The 11726-nt window shown below is 38.4% G+C and overlaps 3 protein-coding genes and 1 long non-coding RNA gene across 5 annotated transcripts in view; 3 read left to right on the top strand and 1 right to left on the bottom strand.

Moving 5' to 3' along the window:
* The first annotated feature begins 32 nt into the window (after positions 1–32).
* LOC101743173 (vacuolar protein-sorting-associated protein 25) lies at positions 33–4012 on the top strand. The gene is made up of 3 exons (XM_004926207.5): positions 33–251; positions 1880–2244; positions 2460–4012. Exons 1-3 carry the CDS (start codon positions 202–204, stop codon positions 2570–2572), a joined length of 528 nt encoding a protein of 175 aa, XP_004926264.1. The 5' UTR covers positions 33–201; the 3' UTR covers positions 2573–4012.
* LOC134198862 (inositol-pentakisphosphate 2-kinase) lies at positions 250–1964 on the top strand. Its single transcript, XM_062668529.1, has 2 exons — positions 250–1525; positions 1689–1964. The coding sequence occupies exon 1, from the start codon at positions 303–305 to the stop codon at positions 1515–1517; it is 1215 nt and encodes a 404-aa protein (XP_062524513.1). The 5' UTR covers positions 250–302; the 3' UTR covers positions 1518–1525; positions 1689–1964.
* A 380-nt stretch (positions 4013–4392) lies between the features above and the next one.
* LOC101743453 (solute carrier organic anion transporter family member 4A1) overlaps positions 4393–11726 on the bottom strand; it is a 63793-nt gene continuing 56459 nt past the window's right edge. For both annotated transcript variants that reach the window (XM_012690425.4, XM_021348055.3), the window contains 5 exons: positions 10945–11152; positions 9844–10070; positions 9268–9412; positions 8182–8364; positions 4393–7362 (listed from right to left, as the gene is read on the bottom strand). In XM_012690425.4, the coding sequence (XP_012545879.1) occupies positions 7119–7362; positions 8182–8364; positions 9268–9412; positions 9844–10070; positions 10945–11152 (1007 nt within the window). In that variant the 3' untranslated portion in view covers positions 4393–7118. The remainder of the gene's footprint in view (positions 7363–8181; positions 8365–9267; positions 9413–9843; positions 10071–10944; positions 11153–11726) is intronic.
* Positions 9980–11638, top strand: LOC105841643 (uncharacterized). Its single transcript, XR_001139650.3, has 2 exons — positions 9980–10397; positions 10969–11638. It is a non-coding gene; the product is annotated as an uncharacterized LOC105841643 (long non-coding RNA).

Raw genomic sequence — 11726 nt, 5'->3', positions numbered from 1 at the left:
TGGCTGAAATACTACTGCCTGAAAAAAAAAAGTTTGTCTGTGATCAAAGAGGTCAACGACACCAAGTATCGACAATCGACTTTTCACGAACATCAAGTCAATTTTGTCAAGTCGTGAAAACAGCTGGAAAATTACAAGCATTTTTGTGTAGTTAAAAATCTTCATTAGTCTTTTATAATTATTCGGTTGTGTTTCACGAGTATGGCAGAAATATCGTGGCCTTGGCAGTATAACTTTCCCCCGTTCTTTACGTAAGTAAATCACATTTATTGCTAACACACCTTGGTACGTATTCACTAGCCATGGAGGTGTTCGGGAAACAATGCAAATACATCAACGAAGGGAACGTCCATATCGTTCTAGAAGTTGTCGGAACTGATTATGTTCTGCGGCTCATCAAACAGGACGGGCAGCAGATAAACGTGAATGACGTCCGAGATTCAGTGAATTTCGTAAATTTAGTCATGATACCGCTGTTAAATAACAATTTTCAATGCAAAGAGGTCATTGTGACTATGGCAGAAGAGGAAGCGAGCAGATTGAGCCACGCCCTTTATCACATTCGACCCACTCACAGACACTTCAAGTCCATTCTTAGTCAGTATGCAATTAGAGCACCGAATCTTGCCCTGGTCAGTCCGCTGTGCGAGACCAACTACTGCGTCGAAATCAAACCGAAGGAAGGTTTCATATCCAAATCGCTCTGTGCTCATTCTAAATGCTACTTTTGTCTAAAACAATACTTGAAAGTAGAGACAAATAAAGTTGAGAAACACAGTTCATATTGTCCATTAGATCTGTTCTCCGGAGATAAATACAGAATGCGCGATGCTCTACTCCATCTCATAGAAAACCCTCAGAACAATTTCAAACTTTTTAAGAATGGTGTGGTCATTTATGATGATAAATCAGATTTGAAGACTTTTCATAATATAATTGAAAGAATAAATATCTTTGGCACGACTGATGGATTTTTAAATTTCATCATACAATTGTTACTGGCTGATGATTTTAGTTCAGATTTAGACCTCAAAGAAACTAAAGCTAGTGTTAAATATTTCAAAATACAAAAAAGGAATGAATGTGTCGATGATTCCATTTTGACTTCCAACACATTCCTGTACAAACTGCTAGAGCTTCAGAAGCTTGGGGACAGTGTTAATTTTGACGTAACAAATTATTTGAAACATGAAGATGGAGGATATGTCTCGATGATAATAGAAAATGCTGCTAATCTGAATCTCGGTGAAGCCAAAGACAAAGAGCACTTCTTTAAAAATTTGGAGCCTGTACATAGGGCATTGATAGCTGCCGTGGCAAGAGACTGCTCTATAATGATCAGCTTTTCTCCAAACTATGTGGAGAACATTCCGTGTGTCCAAAAGAAGGAACACAAGATAATGTACAGAGTTTCTGTGACAGATCTGGAACCAAAATCTATTAAAAACTTAGTTAAACGAAAAGAGACTGAAAGTGAAATGATTGAGATATACCAGAGGTATATGAAACAGAAATGAGTGAAAGTGTAAGTACTATTAATTTCCACAAATGTCCATTAGTTCCCTTGTTATTGTTGGCTTTTCCATGTAAAACATTTTTAAATTGATTTGCTCTGAATGCAATTGGCTTTTTAATTTTCATCCTATGTTTATTTGTTAAAGTTAAGATTTTTATTTATTGTGTTACAGGTAATAAAATAGCAAAAGGCTTAGGACACAGATAATAAAAATTAAGTGTCAACCTTACCTCAAGATAGAACCCAATTATTATTTTTAACTTTTTTAGTATTCACATTATAATATAGATAATAAGTATCAAATAAATTATATTTGAAACATAAATAATGCAGACAATTAGAAATAGGTTCATTTTGTTACAGAATCCAACCGCACACTGAGACAAGATCTAAACAACTAGAAGCATGGGAACAATTAATAACAGATTATTTGAAGGCAACAAAACAATCTACAATAGATATCAGGGAGGCATCAAACACACCGCTTTTCAATAACATAGAAATTAATAGAAAATTGTCTCAGGAAGCTATTTTAACAATATTGGAGGACATGGCTAAGGCTGGCAAGGCCGCTCCCATTGACAAGAGCAAAAACGTGTGGGAGGTATATTGGCACTCGCTGGATGAGTGGGGAAATATGATTTACAACTGGGCATGTAATAATGGGTTTAATAATTCAGTTTGTACACTGTTTGAGCTGAGAGAAGGAGATAATACCGCTGACCAAGGTAGGATATCATCTGGTAATCGCCTAACACTGTATAGTATCATTTGTTTATTTAAACATTTTCTTAACCATATAAAATTATAATCAGGCTGTAAATTATCTCATAAATACCTTAAAATGATCATTCATTTCATAATTCAAGGATCCCCCATACATAATTTCATCCCAAAATAAAATTGATTTTATATGTTATTAAGAGTTGTTGTAATATTTCAGAATTTCATAACCTTGATATGAATGTCCTGGTCAAAGCATTAAAGTCACTGGAAGCCAAAGGTCGATGCGAACTCATGGAATTTGATGACAACCAGGGTGTAAAGTTCTTTTAAATGAACATATTAAGGACGAGAACGGAACTGCAGCATGGATCCAGCAAAGGTCATAGCTAGGGGACTTTTTACAGCCACGTCAGCCTCATGTAGCTGGTAAGATCATGTGTAACTCATGGAATCATAACTAGGGGATTTGTTTAAAGCCATGAACTCATTCTGCCAAAGCTATTGTGTTCGGATTGGAGCATTTTCACGGACATTACCATTAACAAAATTGCATAGAGAATATTAAACATATTATCTGTGCTCATATAATTATGTATTAATAAATTGACTTTTTTTAAGTGACATGTGTAATTTAAAACTTGTATACTGGAATGTGTAAATAAATATTTTCTTTTAATTTAAAATAGGGAAAGTGCATTTATATTGTCGTCTCATCTTACCTACACATAGGTAGTCATTATACAAAATAATTTTCAATGTTATTACATATTTTATTACAATCATAAACTAATGGTGTATTCAAATTTTTTTGATGGTCTAGTTCTTACAATTTATAAATAATAATGTAGTTTCATATGTGTGTGTTAGATAAATTATTAATATTAATTAATGTTTAATGAATATTATGTAATAGCGATTGTGTTAAAACACATAATATGTTAAAATTATTTGATGTTACATTGTAAGATTAGATTTCTGGTCATTCATAATAGTTTAAATTCACTTAGAAGATTTTAATAAACAAATATAACAAGATCTTGTAGGATAAATTTTAGTGTGCAATTTTTAGTAGAAATACAATATAAAAAAATACATATATTATTGATAAACATGTTTCCTGATTGTGTGGTCATCAGTTCACAGTTAATGTACCGAATAATTAGAGTTATTTAAAAACGTAAAAATTAAGGTTATCTGTGTAACGGGACGTTTCGGAATGCACAAATAGCCTTTCTAGTATTGCCATAACATAAAAAAATGCATCACGGTACAAAAATATTTTCAGGCTGTTAATTTTCAGAGTAGGGTCTGTAAATTACTATAACACTTGGCATTCATAACGGCGAAATTAATTTTAACTTCGTACAAATCTGTATTGTTCGGACGGCAGCCTGTCCATGGGCATAATTTTATATGAAAATATATACTTCAGTTTTCGCAAGCCGTGAACATAATGAGATACTTTTACGGCTTAATACAATTAGACGGTAGTTGCAAAATATTTCCTGGTCCGTAGTGACTACGAAACGTGTTAAATAATAAAAGCGAGATTAAAATGTAAAATTACTTTAAATAGAGTATGAGTTTTGTTTTTGGATGTCATAATAAACTTAATTAATACAAGGCTTGTCTCGCTGGGTAGTCTGTCTGTAATATGGATGTTATTAACACAGGCTAATTGGGACTCAATTTTTTTTTTCCAAAATATACAAATACTATGTGTCATCTACATTTTACAACAGCCGTTTTGATTGCCAAATAAAATAAAAATTACACGTCATGTATTTTAATGAAATAAATATGTACAATAGACTATTTATTGGCGGCCTTTGCTATGTTCTCGGCCTTACTGCTTTTTCTTAGGATAAGTACATTTTATTATCTATGGATGTAATAGGCATTTTTAAGTGATATTTTCGATGTTAATATATTGATGTATTTTAAAAAAGTTGTGTTGTTTTATTTGTAAAGCACCTCATTTTAGTGTTGACATTGATCATCTCAAGTTGTTCCGCCTAATACCTACTGGAACTTATAGACCTTTATAGAACACCGGATTTTGAGCTATGAAACTATTCTATCTGTATATTCGAACAATGCAAGATTAAAAAGCGTATATTTAATTATTATTCCATTAATAAAACCACATCTGCCATTCAATACATTTATTTCAATACCTATCACTAAACAATCAGTCTTCAACCAAAATTTTACAAAAAAAATTAATACAATACAGTAACTACAGTACAAGTTCATAAAAAAATCTACGAATAAATAAATTACTTAGTTATTATAGTTTAGTTACCTAACTATTTACAAATGTAAAAGTGATGTTTAGGAATTGCTATGTTTAGCAAAATACTTACAAGGAATGTGTTTCAAAACATTTCGAAAAATCGTGCCTTAACAATTATTGTACTTGACATAACTATTATCTAACACAATACGACGTGTAGGTACTATAATACAGTAATCTTCCGTATAACGCGGTAGATTGGTTCCGCGTTATATAAGTATTCCCATATAACGCGTTTTTACGACCTTGTAGAACGGTTTATTTATATAGGAACGCCTTGTATAATGGTTTATTTTTTTTATTTTAAACTAGCTGACCCGGCAGACTTCGTAGTGCCTCAATCGATAAATAAAATACATACACTTTTGTATAAAATAAACTTAAAACAAACAAAAGGAATCCATCCGACGGGGGGGCACATCATATTTTTATTTAATTCCGAGCATTTTCATATTTATTTACCTTTTAAACCTTCCCTGGACTTCCACAAATCATTCAAGATATAAATTAACCAAATCGGTCCAGCCGTTCTCGTGTTTTAGCGAGACTAACGAACAGCAATTCATTTTTATATATATAGATGATAATATTTATAAAGATAAAATTTTACCTAGATACACCTTTGAATTCGCAAATTTAATAAAATAATTTAATTTGTAATAACACAATTGACACACGTGCAAAGGTACGCGAAGCTAATAATGAACTGCACAAATTATTATAAATTTCACAGTACACAAATATGTATTTCGGAAAACCCCGCGTTATGTTGGCGAAATACCCGTGTTATACGCGGGATTGAAATCGCGTAATATGAAAACGCGCTATAAGGGTACCGCGTTATAGGGGGATACTTAATAATCTCTAAACAAATATTATGCGAATAGTAACCGCAGCTACATTACTTACAGTTAATACGAAAATTCACATTCTGTACAAACCAGGTTGGACAACGAATCTTTCATTAAAAACAATGTGTGTGACGTCACAGGCCGAGCCCCGGGACAGCAGCGCTCGACTGTCAACTGTTATCAACGATGAGCATTCAACTTCAGAATCCATAGAGATCACATCAGTAGCGTTCCGTGTGCTTTATCCACTCTTATTTGCTAACAATCTGTAGATTAATTAAGTGAAGTCCGTGGACATCACATATTGTACGCCACCTCTGAGATATGAGGTCTACGTCTCTTCCCCTTCAAGCCGGAACACGTGAGACCTTCGCAGAAACAAGCAGCGCTATTTGTTAATTTTGTGTTTGAGTGCTTATTTCACAATTTCGAAATCATTCTAGGACACATTAATTACTCGAATTACGTGTTTAAAAATATTAGAAAGGTTGTTCCGACTATACACTTAAACACACACACACGCACAATATGTATTCAGTGTATGGTCTATGGCCGAGATTGGCCGGTTGTTGAAATTGCCTTCATTAAAATAATATGTGCTGCCTGCCTCATGACCTATATACAGGGTTACATGTTAAGTCGACCTATTCCCGTTAAGAGCGTGTAGCTTACATCGTTTCTGACTGATTTGACTGTGAAACACCCTACCCGGAGACCTAAATGACCTATTAGATGATTTGCCACTCAATCTGATTCAATACGTGGTATCAGGTATTTTTTATAAAAAACAATTAAATTGAAATATCTCCAGATCGGTTAGATTTAGGGTAGGGTGTTTCACAGTCAAATCAGTCAGAAACGATGTAAGCTACACGCTCTTAACGGGAATAGGTCGACTAAACCTGTAACCCTGTATACATACTGTGCCCAGCCCAGTGGCTGTGTGTTTATTAATATACTTTCAATTATGATTATACCTATAATTGAATCGAAATTATACAGAGAAAATAAAAAAGACCTTGGAAAATTGCTATAGTATAAATAAAGAATTTCATTAAAACAAAAATAAAATTAATATCATCAATTTAGTCGTAGACAGTTCAATGTGTGTTATTAAGGATAGCTCATAGGCTATTTATTGGTCGGATCTTCATAAAACTTAAATGGGACCATGTGAGAAGCACTAGGCTTTTAAAAAAGAAAGAAGAAAAGAATAATCAATGTTGATTCACCTAGGATAAGTTTTGCGGTGACACACACATAAAAAACCAGTCAAATTCGAAAATCCTCTTTTTTTAAGCCGGTTACAAATAAGCAGATCGGAGTCAGTCGCGTCAAATTTTGACTTTTCGTCACTTGTACATTCTTTAGATATTCACTATGTACCTAGTTTTTTTTTGGTAGCTGTTTTATTATTTATAATTAGTCTTAAATATACTTTAATATTACAAACCCGAATATGTGATAGATTAATTGCTAATTCACGAAATGTCCTATCATTAGTGCGTACTGAACTTGAGCAGACAAGCTCGCTCAGTACCGTGCCCATTGGTACTCTGTAAAGGGTACCTTGTAGACTAGTCGTTACGGTTCATTATCGTTACCGGTGAGTCTCTATGCTCAGATGGGCCGTGATGGTGGTGTCCAGGGTCGAACCAGCGCAGACTAGCACACGAGGGCACTCCGCGGCCGACCCGCAGCCAGGGCTGGTGTGGACACTGAACCCAGTTCACAAATGATCACTGCACTCCAGGGCGGCGTTGCAATAACCATTGGTCTTGTCCAGAGTCCCGTTCTGAACGATTCCACGGGCACCGGCGGCGGACCCGTTGACCTTGTCGCAGACGACCAGGTCCACCGAGGGTATGACCGCGTTGCTGCTCCCACTGCCGGGTGGCCGGTAGAACCACCACGCCAGCGAGAAGAAGAGAAGAGAACAGAGCTTGCCCGCCAGCGCTAAAGCTAACATGTATCTGTGAACGAAATAAAAATGACAATAAATAAATAGATTGTTTCCAACTAAAAAACTATTTTTAATTTTATACATCGCACCTTTAGAATTGAAGTGGCTTAATCAAAAATTCTGGTTTCTTGGTAAACGTCAAAAATGTAATTAAAGAACTTTAATTTTCCAGTTTCGATTTTAATACTTTAAACATTAAAGCGCATACCATAAAAATTAAAGTATGCGCTTTATTTAAAAATGGACGAAGGTCCCCTAGTTGACTTATAACTGACGCGAAATGATGGTGGAATATGTTGTTTAATGTGAGTGTGGTCTAGCAACTAGGTACCTCTATTACAAAAATATGTATGGAATTAATATTTCTAAATTAAGTAGTGGTCCCGCAGTAGTCGAAATTCGACTACAATTAATTGAAATTATAAGTTTGAACATTATTAGGGTTCTATTGTTAAATACTATTTATTATACTTCTATAATCACAGATTTAACCAAGACTACACTGTAGACAAATATTAATAAAGACAAACAATATTTAATTTTCTATTTCACCACAGACTATAAGCAACAAGAAAAGTTTGACAATAGACCAATAGTATCCATGCGTGTGTGTGTCAAATACATGGCAGTGTGTGTAATGTTTTTTTTTATTGACTTAATGTATTTTTTATGCACAATTAAAAAAAAATTGCATTCTGCACTTCTTCTCTATATTCTCGTATAAGTGTGAGAAATTTCATACTCCTCCGTCCGCGCAATTTTCGTAAAAAGGGGTACAAAGTATTTTGCTTCACGTATTAATATATAGATTATCCAAGTAAAGACTGACTTGCTCATGTCGGCGTTGCGGTACTGCACGCAGGCCCCCGAGGCGCCGCAGGACGCGGCCCATAGGGCACACGACGCGTCTATGAGGAACCCGAACAGCAGGGGGGCCGGGATGGTCCCCAGCAGGCGGACCTTAATCCACTGTATGCCCAGAGCGAACGATCTCTGGTCCTCGCGCACGCACCTGGGACAAGAGCGGGGGTCAGTCAGGGTGGGGTCAAACCGGGCCATACCACAACCAGATAAGTCTAATGTCTACGGAAATAAGTCTACGGATTGCTTTGAAACGAAACTCCTTATGGGACGATGCGGAGGGGTAACCGGAAAAAAACGTCCGTAACGTAAGATTTTTATTAGTAATGCACACAGTGTACGACTTAACTTTGTAATAACGCACAAAAAATAACATATTTTTATTATATATTTTGTATAAATCATTGTGAGTAAAATAAAGTTGATAACTTTGTAAAGTATTTTTTTTATCTATAAAAAAATCATAATAAAAAATGTATACCCGAATAATTATTTTCTTTATGCGGTATCCCGCCACACCACACATCTTTTCTAAAGACCACAATTTCACAATTAGGCAGCAGAGCAGAATGATTAAAATAAATTCTATTAATATCACATTCACATAATGAAAATGATTCACAGTGGACATGTGTTGGTTTTTGCGTTGTGATAATCTCACGTGCATTAAAATGGTAATAAATAGTCAGCAGTACTAGTTCCCTTTTTTTCCTACCTAAGCTAATAGCCTTGAGAGGCTATTTCAGCGTAATCTTAACTAGTAGGTGAGCTCACGGGGCTCAAACCTGACGACGTTGCTAACACGAACCCTAGCAAGAGCCGTGCAGAGCAGAATCTACCACTGGAAACGGAAACGCGACCCACTGAAAAGATCCGGCAAGAAACTCAGTGGGCTGTGTTTGTGGATTAATTTGCTCGCCGAGCTCTTCGTCGCAAGCGACGGGTTCGACGAGAACGGTGACCAGTGCTTGAGGTACCTAAAAGCACCGTTAGTGGATCGGGAGGTTTCGAAATAACGTGTCTAGTTCCCGGGGGGCAGAATGGTCGGTCTCACCGCAGCGTGGCGGACAGCGCCGGCATGGTGGCCAGGAACGTGCACAGCATCACGCAGAACGACAGCGCCACGAACAGCCACAGGAACGGGCAGTCCGTGCTGCAGATGCTGTTTATGGCCTCGTAGCTCTCGGCGGAGGCGCCCTCTGGGTGCAGCGGACAGGCTTAAGTTGAGGCTTGCTCGTTAAACTACATGCGAACGTCATGTTGAAAAGATACAGTGGCCGGCATGACAAGAAATTCAGTCAGGATCACATTGGCTCTAACCGGATATTTTAAGTGTCGAAGATACCATGCACCAGTAAGTTTCGGCTGCAGGTTCCGTTGGCAAGTGCTCGGCAGCAAAATATATTCCCCGAAAAAAATATTATAGTTTTAGCTAAAAGTCAAAAATCAGTTGAAGAGAATTAGCTCTGTTTAGAGAAGAAGTTGAAGAGAATTAGCTCTGTTTATACTGGACCTTTGCCCAGTAGGACGTAGCCACAGAACATCCAGTTGTTTTAAATAATTGCTTAATTAGTTTGTCGTTGACAGATAGCTATTACAATAAGGCTAGAATGTTCGTTTGGCCGCGTACCTCCGCCCGGCGCGTAGTAGAGTGGCAGCGTGGCGTTGGTGCGGATGCAGGCGCAGTCCCGGTACAGCACGGCGCCCCCCGCGCCCCCCCGCCCGCGCAGGCGCCGCGCCGTGCACGCCGCGTGGCACGCCGAGTAGTACACCGCGCCGTCCGCGCCGCACACGGGCGAGTAGCGCCAGCGCGGGCACGAGCAGCCCGAGTTGCAGTCCGCCAGCAGCCCGTCCGACCTGCGCACCGAGCGGGACCGGGTCAGGCGGCGTGACGGCACGGGCCCAAGCCATGAGCTCGACAGATATAAGCCGCGCCAATTAAGAAACGAATCGAAAATGGCGTCTATGCACCTGCACTGACAGATGGTAGGGTCAACAAATAAAAACAATGGAAAAAAAGGACTTTTCCTCGTTTGTGAGCGGCCATATTATTTAGCACACGTGGCACAAAAAAAACGATAACAATAACAAATTTAACAAAAACAACGTAATAACGAACAACTGCAACATATAACAACAGAATTTGAGAGAAAACCGAGCGCGTCGAGATAGTGTGAGAACAAAGTAAGCGCTGATATTTTTTTTGCATGCACTACGCGCCTTGTGTGACTAAAGACAGCAATAGCTTATAATAGAGTGAGAGCGCATGATCGCCGCCGCCATTTTAGATTCGTTTGCGATTCCGTTGGCGCGGATTATAATATAATTATACATATTGTTAGTTAACCAGGATTCGGAGGTCTCTAGCACTCGACTTGAGTTCACTTGACCCCGAACGCTCGTGTAGGTATTTGTTATCAAAGATCATCGGCACATTAGACTACCTTCTCCTGTCTGTACCAAACTTATGTAAATATAAAAGCTAATTCTTTTTCTTGTTACCCTTACATACTGGTGAGGTAATGATAATGGTTTTTCCAGTCTCAAGAAGTTGGAACAGTCATTCGAGACTACCGGCGATTAAATAAAAAAAGCGGCTCCACTAGCCCTCGCTTGTAAAACTACAAACATATCATTAGACCAGACAATTGTTAACAATTCTCTGTTTATTAAATTCGCACAGTTTCATTATTGCTCTATGACGCTGAAGCACCGCAGCAGGTACACTGACCCTGGCACGGCTGGGCTGTTGTAGGGCACCGTGAGTCCCGCGAAGGGGTAGTCGTCGCAGGACAGCACGAAGCAGAAGGTGAAGGCGGCCGCCACGAGGGTCGCGCCGATGCACAGCTTGATGATGCCGGCGCACGCCAGCTCGAGCCGCTTCACCAGCCAGCCGCCCAGGAACGTGCCGCCGCCGCCCGCCGGGACCGTTATCAGACCTGGGACACGCCGTGTATAGAGGACGTAAGGAATGTGCGGCTGGTTGCTATCTAAGGGCGCATTTCTTTTTTTATTGCTTATATGAATGGACAAGCTCACAGCCCACCTGGTGTTACTGGAGCCCATAGACATCTACAACGTAAATGCGCCTATAATATAAATCTTTAGATATACGTTCTAAGGTCTCAAGTTACAACGGCTGCCCCACCCTTCAAACCGAAACGTATTACTGCTTCACGGCAGAAACAGGCAGGGCTGTGGTACCTACCCGTGCGGACTCACAAGAGGTCCTACCACCAGTAAAAACGTGGCCCCAGAACCCATGAACCAGACAATACAAGTGCCATCACCTACTACTGAAGTGGTATTGTTTAGCAGCTGTCCCACCCTTGAAAGCTGACTGTGAGACTGCTTCACAACAGAAATACGTTAGTAACTACCCGTACCTTACTGTTACTACCAATAAAATATCCAAATGTATAGAATTTTACAGGTTTCGGTTTCATTATACGACGTTATTCCGGTTAGCGTGGTATGGACGTGTGATGCGTAGAGAGGTGATATATATATGAC

This window comes from Bombyx mori, chromosome 5 (genome assembly GCF_030269925.1).
Source record: "Bombyx mori chromosome 5, ASM3026992v2".
In the NCBI taxonomy this organism is placed as follows: Eukaryota; Metazoa; Arthropoda; class Insecta; order Lepidoptera; family Bombycidae; genus Bombyx; species Bombyx mori.
This window is presented reverse-complemented; position numbering and strand designations above follow the sequence as displayed.

What these genes read in the sequence shown, in the direction of transcription:
- LOC101743173 (XM_004926207.5), top strand. Translation starts at nt 202, where the DNA reads ATGGCAGAAATATCGTGGCCTTGGCAGTATAACTTTCCCCCGTTCTTT. An exon ending in AACTTTCCCCCGTTCTTTAC is followed by an intron (nt 252 to 1,879) that starts GTAAGTAAATCA and finishes ATTTTGTTACAG; the next exon opens with AATCCAACCGCACACTGAGA. An exon ending in AGATAATACCGCTGACCAAG is followed by an intron (nt 2,245 to 2,459) that starts GTAGGATATCAT and finishes GTAATATTTCAG; the next exon opens with AATTTCATAACCTTGATATG.
- LOC134198862 (XM_062668529.1), top strand. Translation starts at nt 303, where the DNA reads ATGGAGGTGTTCGGGAAACAATGCAAATACATCAACGAAGGGAACGTC.